Below are 10,640 nucleotides of genomic sequence, written 5' to 3'. Positions count from 1 at the left end.
TGTGATTAGAGATGTACACGTGTTAGGATACTCAGATTTGCGACAGAGACTCATCCACATGCACAGCAAATTCGTGTTACACGTAGCTCTTTACCGTGTTATCTTACTGGTTTTTATTTCTGATCATGTTTCCAACTTTGCCATGGCTCGATGGCAAGCCCCCCCCCCCCCCCCCCCCCCCCCAAGAGCTTGAAAATCAGAGTTGAATGCCTTAAAATCTGTTTAATTTTTAGTTCTACCCCGTAATAAATTCAAACTTGGTCTTTCCTCCACCAAAATTTTAGATGATATGATCTCTCACGGTGCAAGTCTTGACCACCCAAATCTCAGGCCTTATGTACAATTTGGGAGTCAAATTTTGATTCTTTGATAAATCTTCTTAGCAGTCGAGATAGGATAATTAGTATCACTGGAGCTGGTTCAGTGATTCAGTGGCCAGAAGAGAATTTTTAAAGTTTCCTTCGCTACTAAGTTTAGGGTTCAAATATTGATTCTAGTAGTTGTTGAGAGATAAAAAAGAGCGTGAAAAGAGAAAAAAATGGAGAAATGAAGTAGTTAACACTCATCTTGATTCACATGGCGCGCTTTCATTGGACTTAATTGTAAGATTAGGATTAATACCTAAAATTTAATTTAAATGGTGGGTACGCTAATCAAATGACCATCAGATTTCAAATTCGACTAGTATTAAGTTCTCTTTTTTTTTTTTTTGAAATTTATCTACCTCATTATAAAGCTTGGAATCTCAAGTCCAATAAAAAGATAAGATCAGGACAAGCTACGCTGGAACGAGTTGTTTCTTTTCTGCCTTCTTTTTTTTTCTTGAAGGAATCTTTTCTGCTATTTTCACTAAGAAAAGGTATCTGTTACAGCATTTGGATTGTGCGTTTAAGAAAAAATGGCAATATGGCAGATAGCGCTTACGCAGCCTTTTCATAAAAGGATCAAATAGGTGAGAAAATTAGTGCCTTACGGCTTTCTCGAGTTCGCCTTTCCTGCCTCAGGGACCAAAAATAGCATCTTGCATCGGCGAAGCTGAAATTCTACATTCTTCCTTACCTGGCCGCAATATGAGGAAAATTCATCCAAGGGATGATTGATGGCTGAAAAAGATGGCAAGTCATTGAAGAATGAGGAATGAGATCAGCAAATGTAAACCCTGATACCTTTCATTATTTTTTCTCTCGTGTTAAATCATTCATGGATATGGTCTATGGGCATAGTTGGTCGAGAAGAGCACCCAAGATTTCCACGCTCTTGGTGGTAACGTCCGAGTGCATGAATCAGAATCAGGCGGCTCTGAACACAAGTAGTTATAGCAGACTCCAGCTGCACAGAATAATCATCAGTGCTGCGTAAAATTCTTCATACAAAAAATGTGCAGTAAAGGTTTGTATCAGCCGTAATAGCGGACTCCAACATCAACTACGGACGCCTCAGTCAAAGTTATCAATTCTGATGGGAGTGATTTCATCTGCTACGTCGAAATGTCCCACCATCCTGGCAAGAAACACCATTTGTTGTTCGAGGGTAAACTTGATGGTTTCAGCCTGCATAACATGAGAAGTACTGTATATCAATCAGTAGTTATTAGTCTGCAGAGTGGTTGCTGCAGTAAAGTAATACCCTTTCTCGGATGCATACCTTCCGAAAACCATGCCCTTCTCCCTGGTACTCCACAAGAGCAACAGGCAACCCTTTCTCCGTCAATGCAGTATAGATTCTTCGTGCTTGATCAGGAGGGACAACCTGCAATATGATGAATTCACTGAAGTCGTTTGGGCTGATTTAAAGACCATATACTTGTTAATGTGAATAGAGAGGTCCAATTTACCATAAATTAATTATTTTTTCTGCTTTGAAACTAACTGTTATCAGCCACAAAGACCAAAAAGATAAAATATTACAACTACAAAAGGGGAAGGCTGAAGGCATGTCAACATTTGACTCCAGCCCATGCAAACAACTTTCCAGGGTGATGGAGATGTGATCAAATGCTTCATTGTTTCCATTTTTCTCTATACTCTTCCTCAGGAATACAGCTTTAAGGTAAATTGTCCAGGAACCAAATCAAATAGCAAAAGGAAAACAGTGATCGGCATACCTCGTCTTCTAATCCTTGAAATAGAATCACAGGGCAAGAAAATTGATCTACAAAATTTATAGGTGATCTCTCAAAGTACGCAGATCCGCTTCCTGCAAGTACACAAAAGGTTGCCTTGACTTGCGATTAAGCAAAATTGTACAATATCCACTCTAAAGAAATGGAAACAGATCTAGGAAAAATTTGCATGGTCGTATCTTCTTTCACCAAAATAACGTTACTCAGTTATTACCAAACAAATGTAACATAAAAAGATAAGCGTCAAAGAACAGTTGTTACCAACAAGATTGTCGGTATAGTGCGATTCGAACTTGTGCATTTCTTCTTTCAGCAAATTCAGATCAGCAATCTGTACGTTGAACAATGTGAATAAACAAGTTATCGTTTCTAAGAATATGAATCCCTGAGTCCGTGAAACCTTTTTTTTTTCGATTATTGAAACTACGTAGAAAAGCAGCAGACTCAAGCTTGGTGGTAAGGCAAGAATGAAGAGAATGTTAAAAAGCACCAAATTGTACCAAATCTAAATACAAGACCGTTACTGAGAAAAAATCAGCAGAAAGCTTTGAAAGCACTATGACCCAAAAAAGCACAATGATAATCTATTTGCGTGATGTTTGAACATATGATGCAGTTTGTTCGGCCCTAGAGATTATTTTGGTAGCACACTTTGGTAGTATAGTCAGATAATGCAAGTTATACAAGGTGGCCCGAAAAAAGCTCCATCCTGAACGTTCAGGAATCAGGAGACCGCATGCAACTTGCAGCCAGCATATAAGCACATGAAGAGGATATACAAGTACAGAAGTTAACCGGAAAAAAAAAAAGCAAAAACATCAACAGCCATGACAAGGAAAAAGTTCAGCTTTTAACCACCGTAACACCGAAGTAGATCAAGCACTCACACCAAACAAGGAAGCTCCAGCTTTAAATGTTTCTGTGAATGCAAGAGCTGCTAGAGTGGTGTACCCACCAGCTGATTCCCCAGTAATACAAAGCCGTTCACCATCTACTTTTCCGCTATCCACCTAGAAAGTTAAACAAAAATTATCCAACTCAAACAGAAAGTGATTACGATCTATTACTAAGGGAAAAAAGGAAAACTATTTACCAAAAATTTTGCACAACTGCAACAATCATTGACATCAACTATTCCCCACTGTCCTAATATCCTTTCTCGATATCTTCGGCCATAGCCTTCAAATGTTAAATGTAAAAATTTTTTAGCAGAAGAAATAACTGTGCTTTTAATCTATGCAGTTACTGAAAACTGAACATACTGAAAATTTTGATACATAAAATTACAAACATACCAGAACTTCCACCATAGTTAACATCCACAATTGCCCAACCACGACTTGTCCAGTATTGAACACCAAGGTTTAAGATTGCACGTGTCTCCAGAGTAGGCCCTCCTACAACATTGGGAAACAATGTTTAGACCAAATGTAAAATATATTACAATTACACTTAAGAGATTCCTGAAGCTGATGAATGTTCTGAATTCAGAAACAATATGTTTGAACCGCTTCATTAGACTTCACAAAATGTTAAAATCTAACCAGCTGCTAGCATTAATCCTCCCTCAGAGTTGTTTGCGCTAGCATCATAATTAGGAGAGGATCATTTAACCATTCACGTTCAGCAAACTAGTGCATGCACAGCTATACAAAACATATGCACCCCAGTTTGCATCACTCAAGCACACATGAGACAGGACAGATTTGTGATAAGTGTAATAGGCTCTCGAAAAAACCCCTAGGACAAATTCCATCTTGCCTTCCAGGTCATTTTCTGTCCTAACCAACTGCAAAGTTCCCCTTGATCCGCAGCAAATAGTACCAGTACACAGACTTATGTAATACTCATCGAACCTCAAAGAATTAATCTTTTATTGGAACATTCTTTTTAATTTTCAGCCTCAGGAATGTTGTGTTTGCAATATCACATGCAAAGCTTGACACTTTGCAACGTGTATAAATTAAACACTTCAAAAGAATGAAAAAAGAAAGGAAAATGAGGCAGCAAATTCCTTGTTAAGCGACATCTGTCATCCAAACAATTCTAATAATTTGGCTATGAGAATCCCTTTTACAAAGTAAAAGGAATCAAAACTTACCATGGCTTTTCAAAAGTAATGGAGGCTTCTCTTCTGGATTAGCTTGATATATTGGATTGCTCGGTGGGTAGAAGTATGCATATGCACTCAGACCAGGGACACTGGTTGGAAACTCTATCAGTTCTGGCATACTAAAATATGATTTATATGCTGAGCAAATACGAGAAGAGGACCATGTAATCCTGAAATCAACTGCTTTTGATTTCTGATAATCTAAAGTCACCTGTCAACCAGTAAAGAATCTAAGAAAATGACACAGACCCAAATGAAAACCCTAGAAGTATCTCTACTAAAAATTATTCTCCTTTACCAAAGAAGGCAATTGGTAAAGTAAGTTACTCAAGAAGAAGAAAAAACAGAAATAACGGCTTTAGTAGGAGGAAGATGAGAAGATATCACCTTAGATATTGACAATGGATCAACTGCAGAAGCTCCCTCAATATATAGGCAGTGAATCCCAGAAGTCTGTATAAGTATCATAGCTTTTTCAAGCACTATCAATATTGGCTAATAAGAACTTTAAAATAACAAAGAGGGTATTTGGTTTTACAATAGTACTTATTTCTGTGAACGGAAGATCAATCGGTGACAATGTGCATTGAACAGGATCCAGAATACCAAGATATGACTTCCCATTTTGGCTGCACATCATTCTGACATCAATTATTTATGGCAACACATTTTTGGAAAAACAGCATAACGCGTTGAATGAATTGATTATAAAGACCATATTTCAGGAAGAACCTGTAACTGCAGGCAATTAAGCTTTTCTGATCTTTGTCCTCAATAAAGTCGTATGAGTTCATACCGAAATTCCACATAGGTCTTGCAAACTCAGCGTCCAATTGGAAAACTGGAACCACCAGATTGGTAGATTCCGCCTATCATCAAGAATTAAACATAATTGTAGTCAGAGTCCGTTAACTAAAGCCAACCACACACACCATCCGGGGTGTATTTCTTTGATAAAAATGAAAACGAAAAAATTCAAGGTCCCTAATTCTCACACTCCATTGACACCTGACAGCCACCCACCCCCTCCCTCCCAAAAAATAAAAGGTGAAGAGTTGCCACAAACTGTTATGTCTGATAGCTTTTAACAAGATGCCAGTGCTAGAGCTAGGGTTCGTCAAATTTACTGTGTAACTTGAGTACGGATAGGTTTCATATGCCAGTTCATCATCCTTTTTTGAAAAAGCTAATAATGCATTCCTTGGTGCATTTAGGAAGCAAATGCAACATAATTATGAACTAACAAGTAGCAAGAAGACATGGTATAAGTGCCAACATATACTACGCATGAGACCAGAAAACAAGAGATGACCAGGATATCCCAACAATGATCCTTTCTTAGACAAGCTCACCCATTTGTAAAGATTCCAAAACCCAGTTTCTCTATCAGAGATGAAGAATAGCTCCCCTGTAACAGCAAACACAGCAATCAACACCACAATTTTGAAGCATAGCAATACAACACCAGCTTAAAAAATGTACGTCATTTCAGGTGAACCAAGGATTTTAGATTCAGTTAAGAGGATAAAGCATAAGTATATATATTCTCAACGAGATAATATAATTACAGCATAAACATCATCATGCATACAGGGAAATATCAACAGGTGCCGCAAACTCACTGTAGGTGTCGCACGATCATTCTTGTAAGCTAAACAGCAAATACAGCTTCTATCCAAAGTTTTATGATTAATGTCAAAATAAGCAAGCATTCTCTGGGTCACCCAATTTCTTGAGCACTTGGTCGGTAATTAGTTTATGTGATGTTTTAGGGAAAATACAGCAAATGTAAGCCACAGAAATCCTTTTTGGATTCACTTGATAAAAGAAAGAAAATGACACCTCCACCTCAGAAAAAGGCAAAACTCGGTAAGGTTTCCAAAGCTCCAATTTTGTTTTATATATGACCAATAAAATGATCAGGACACTTATTGCCTTAAATTCAACCAAGCTACAACTAGAGGATGGGAAGCTAGCTGTTTTTTGTTTGATGATTGTAAAGTGATCACATAAACATGATCTTGCATTCTATAATCAATTAAGTCAATTCACATTTCACCATATACCTTGAGGAGACCACTTAGGTTGAGTTGGAGATTCCACAACCATTTGATCACCACCCACAACACAGATTCTTTTCTGCATTTCCCTAGGCAAAGAAAATAACATTTAAATCACGAGCCAAGAAAACAAGAGTAGAAATTGATCAGAAAAAAATGCAATTATAAGTAGACAAAGAGGATTAGCATGTGCAAACAAGAACAGAAAGAACATAGTGTAATAAGAATTGCTGCAATGGAAATTGAAACTTCAATGGAAAGGAAAGTTTATGGTAACCAATTGAACATTTTACAAATAACCTGCTCCAGAAAAGAATTGTCAACTTGTTATAGGCAGATAACCTATCTAAAAGTTCCAACCTGACACAATACCCCTAACAGATAGCAATTATGATGCGTACCCTTCATCACCTATATAGCCAACCCAAAGTTCTGATCTGTCCCATGGCATATCAGGATGGTTCCACTGAATCCAGGCCATCCGCTCTCCTTTTGGATCCATGCGCGGGAAAGCGTAAAAATCACTGCCAGCAACCAACGCTTCTGGTTCTGCAATGTCAGTGAAGCATGTAATACAAGCAGACAGAAATATCTTTCATAAATAATTAAAAAAAACAAGAGTAAAAGCGTGCAACCAAATAAAATGCACTGTTTCCACAATTATACTTGCCAACACATGCAAAAATAAATAAATAAATAAAACACAAGAAAAAACCTATGAGGAACAAGGGATTAAAAGCCTACCTTGGATACTTTCATTGTCAACATTGATGGATACTATAGTTGTGATAGAATTCATGCTACTTTCACGGCAGTCTGTCAAGCATACAAAATTGAAATAGCTAAATTGGTATTGGGAAAACAAAGTTACATAACGTAATAGTGCAAACTTAAACCAAGAATGTGATCAGATCCACCTTCTTGTACTGCTATGTAACGATTAAACCGCGAGTCAAAAACTCCATCCGCATAAGACACAAGCGGAGTGCCATGATCTGGAGTAATTGGCACAGGAGTAGAATCTGCCAGCAAAGAAGTGCTTGAGACTAAGAAGAAAAGGTCAACAGAAAGGTGGATACAATAAATCGTCCTACACCTAAATGCATTTAGCATGAGAATACTGCACTATAAATCTTAGTTAATATTCCTTAATTTACTAAATTTACTGCACTAAGATACCTAAAATTGTTTTAAATTGATGAGCTGCAAATTTCCTTACGGCTAAAAAGAAATCAAAGCAGGCTACACTTTAAAAGCTTTTTAAATTTCTTTTTTTTTTTTTAAACTCTACCAGCAGCTGTAAGATACACGTATTAGCCAAAGAACCTAAGTCGAGTAACCTAGTACCTAGCAAAAATTAAAAGGTTAATGAAATTACCTTTTGACGAGATTGACTGCCTGTAGAGTCTTTGATCCTTGTAATTGGAGAAGAATAATGTGTCGCCTGAAATACAAAAGGCTCCTCCTTGCAACTGATGAGTGACCGACCTAACACAGAACTCCTTTGGGGTAATATCTATTGGCTTGTCCCCTTCTTTTTCTCCTTGCTTAACCAGCACCAATCGCCTGAAACAAACCACCAAGAGGAAATCAGGATTCAAACTTTGTGATTTATAAGCAAGCAGAGAATGCTTCACTGGAAAACTAAACCATAATCATAAACCTCAAGATAAGATTGAAGAATGATGTATACCCTGATTCGTTGGGTCGGGACTCTACCCAAAAGAGGTGGCCGAAGCAGTCAACAGAGATGCCAAAGAGGAACTTATCAGAGCCGGAGACCAGGTCAGACGTGATAGGGGACTTCCAGGAACCGTAGGGTGCAATGATTTTTGCATCATTGCTGTTTTCTGGGGTTGTCGAAGACATTTGCCTGTAAGACTGATGGTAGTACTTGGTAGTCGAGACTACAAAGAAGTATGTCCGATTTTCTAGTAATTGGGTTGATCATGGAAGTGAGAGATGTTATATATATATTTTTTAAAAAAATTATCATTTTTGTTTAGGGAACTGAAGTGAGGTGTTATAATAGTCCAAAGAATGCCGGAAACGGAGTTTAATATAGCAATGAATTGATACAAGTGTTAGTGCCATGCTGCCAGTGGCTTCCAAAACTTCCTTGAAACCTTTTTGGACTGCAATGCTGGTACTGATTGATTCTGAAGAATTTGACTTCGATTCTGGAAAATCTTGCATTGCTTAAAAGGCAATTCTCTCTGAATGTAAGGAATAAACCAAGCAGCCATCATGTACGGGAAACAGATTGCACCAAGAAAAAACAAAGTATCGATATGAGAAACACAAATGTTAAAACGAAGATAAACTCACGTCTCCTCTCCTCCGCGTGCAGCAAAGCCTTCAGCAGCGAAAACGGTAGAGCAAGCAAACGTAATGTATTTGGGTCCGGTAGAAAATCACACTGTTTAGCATCCTCTGAATATCCATCTTTCTTCTCCAACTTCACCTTGACTATTGCCCCCCCCCCCCCTGTTAGAAGTCAATCGAGGAGCCCATGAATGTGGAGAAGTCCTCAGAAACATCCGCAAAGTCTTTAGGATGAGAAGATATTTCTGTGAAACAGAGTCAACAAAAATTCTGCTATAATAGGTCACAGGTTACTCCGGAAGAAGTCCACATTTACATTTTACCGACGAACAGCTCTGTTACAACGGAAAGTGGTTGTCCATTTGTAGCCAATCACGCCCACCCCCAAGTTTATTCGACATGCAGATGTTTATTAAGCCCAGTTTATCCGACAAAGCAAGGACCTTTGTCCGTGAATGTTTAATCTTTTTGTCAGGGTGTGAAATTTGGCCAGCCAAGTTTAACATCATGGAGAATTAAGCCAGGTTTATTCGACAAAGTTGACTGCAAGTTGCCACATATGTTTGTAAACTGAGTTTTTTGGGAGTTTGTCTAAAACTTTACTATAGTGTACTGTAGAAGTTTGGTGAAAAAATTTTTTGTAGAAGTTTTTGTAAGATAAAAAATTTTGTAAGGTGCATTTTTTTTTCCTTTTCTTTTTTTTCTTTCTTTCTTTTTTTCTTTCTCTTTCTTTTTTTCCTTTTTCTTTTCTTTCCTCTCTTTCTTCTTTTTCTTTTTCTTCTTCCTTTCCTCTCTCGCCACCCTCTCTCCTCCGCCAGCCCCCTCTCCCCTTCTCCTCTTCTCTGCATTTTCCCCGCCACTTTCTTCCCTCGCCAGCCCCCTCTCCCTGTTGCCACGCCACTTCCTCCCCCCGCCACCTTCTCTGCCCCTTCCCTCTCCCCTCTGCACGCCGCCCCCTTCTCCCCGTCAGCCCTTCTCTCGCTGTCCCGCCACCCTTCTGCCCTGCCCCTTCCCCTTCCCCTGTGCCCCTTCCCCCGCTGCCCGCCACCCCCTCCTCCCGCCAGCCCTTCCCTGCTGCCGCATTACCCCCTTCTCCCGCCATTTTCTCTGCCCCTTCCCCCTCTCCTCTGCCCCGCCACCCCTTCCCTCTCTGCCCCTTCTCCCGCTACCCCGCCACCTTCTCCCACTGCCCTCTCCCCCTCTAGCCCACCACCCCTTCCCCCGCCACCCCCACTGCCCCTTCCTCCTTCTCTCACCAGCTCAGGGGAAGATGTCCCATACGGATTGCGGGCGGATAGGCTCAGTGAATCAGCCTTGCCCGCCACCAGTGGAAGCAAGCTGCCCCTTCCCCCTCTGCCCCGCCACCCCTTCCCCTCTGCCTAATTTCTTGGGAGAGAACCAGTTTGCTGAACTTCATGACTTATCCCCACCAACATCTGGCTATGTGAAGATATGGCATGCGCCAATTTTGCATTTGTTAACTTCTGGTCATGTGATGGAAGGGGCAACAGTGGTTATGGTAAGGCTTCTTGATCAACAATGGTTATTGAACAGGGTTTTTAAAAGAAGAGGAGGTTTTCAAGGAAGGAGAGAGGGAGGGAGAAATGAAGGAAAAAAAAAAAGGAACACCGGCAGCGGAATAGGTGGCCGGCGCCGAAAACGGCGGCGGAGGTGGTGGCCGGCGATGAAGGTATGGTGGATGGGGTGGGAGAGAAAGAAGAAGAAAAGATAGTAATTTAAATATTTTGAGATGTGTAGGTTAAAAAATTTGATAAGTTTTTTTGGATTCCTGTAATTAAAGTTGTTAAAAAACTAGTAGCTAAAAAACTTGGCCAAAAAATTCACTTCCAAACAGGCCTTCCTGAGATTGCATCAAGAACAAGAGCCAATCCGAATTCAACTCAGCTGCTCAAATTTTTGTCGTTTGTAACGATCAAACCAGTAATAAGGGAACCACGCAGAGAAATTCTTTTTTTTTTTTTTTTTTTTTTGAGCCAGGGAGTGAAGGTTAAAATCAAGA

General features: G+C 39.6%; 1 protein-coding gene across 4 annotated transcripts; it reads right to left on the bottom strand.

Moving 5' to 3' along the window:
- Window positions 1-776: 776 nt before the first annotated feature.
- Window positions 777-9,427, bottom strand: LOC113711044 (probable dipeptidyl-peptidase 5). 4 transcript variants are annotated; one of them, XR_011821914.1, is made up of 20 exons: window positions 8,624-9,424; window positions 7,989-8,511; window positions 7,674-7,861; window positions 7,213-7,317; window positions 7,040-7,111; window positions 6,697-6,844; window positions 6,302-6,384; window positions 5,588-5,643; window positions 4,968-5,104; window positions 4,782-4,864; window positions 4,623-4,705; window positions 4,224-4,446; window positions 3,418-3,519; window positions 3,216-3,301; window positions 3,010-3,132; window positions 2,384-2,453; window positions 2,105-2,196; window positions 1,645-1,749; window positions 1,167-1,550; window positions 777-1,059 (listed from the first exon to the last, which is right to left on the bottom strand). XR_011821914.1 is itself a non-coding variant. In XM_072067429.1 (19 exons), exons 2-19 carry the CDS (start codon window positions 8,162-8,164, stop codon window positions 1,437-1,439), a joined length of 2,046 nt encoding a protein of 681 aa, XP_071923530.1. In that variant the 5' UTR covers window positions 8,165-8,511; window positions 8,624-9,424; the 3' UTR covers window positions 1,139-1,436. The 4 variants fall into 4 exon arrangements, 3 of the variants coding, with proteins under 3 accessions (XP_071923530.1, XP_071923531.1, XP_071923532.1); XM_072067429.1 differs by lacking the exon at window positions 777-1,059 and having other exon boundaries at window positions 1,139-1,550; XM_072067430.1 differs by lacking the exon at window positions 777-1,059 and having other exon boundaries at window positions 1,139-1,550; window positions 4,623-4,688; window positions 4,774-4,864; window positions 8,624-9,423.
- Window positions 9,428-10,640: the final 1,213 nt, after the last annotated feature.

The sequence above is a fragment of the Coffea arabica genome, chromosome 10e (genome assembly GCF_036785885.1).
Source record: "Coffea arabica cultivar ET-39 chromosome 10e, Coffea Arabica ET-39 HiFi, whole genome shotgun sequence".
Taxonomy (NCBI): Eukaryota; Viridiplantae; Streptophyta; class Magnoliopsida; order Gentianales; family Rubiaceae; genus Coffea; species Coffea arabica.
Note: the sequence above shows the minus strand (reverse complement) of the source record. Positions and strands in the feature narration are given on the sequence as shown.

Excerpts from the sequence above, each read along its gene's own strand:
- LOC113711044 (XM_072067429.1), bottom strand. The coding sequence starts at position 8,164 with ATGTCTTCGACAACCCCAGAAAACAGCAATGATGCAAAAATCATTGCA. Across the intron at positions 7,318-7,673 it reads GCAGTCAATCTCGTCAAAAG|ATTCTACTCCTGTGCCAATT; the intron begins GTAATTTCATTA and ends CTTTGCTGGCAG. Across the intron at positions 5,644-6,301 it reads ACCTAAGTGGTCTCCTCAAG|GGGAGCTATTCTTCATCTCT; the intron begins GTATATGGTGAA and ends TTGCTGTTACAG.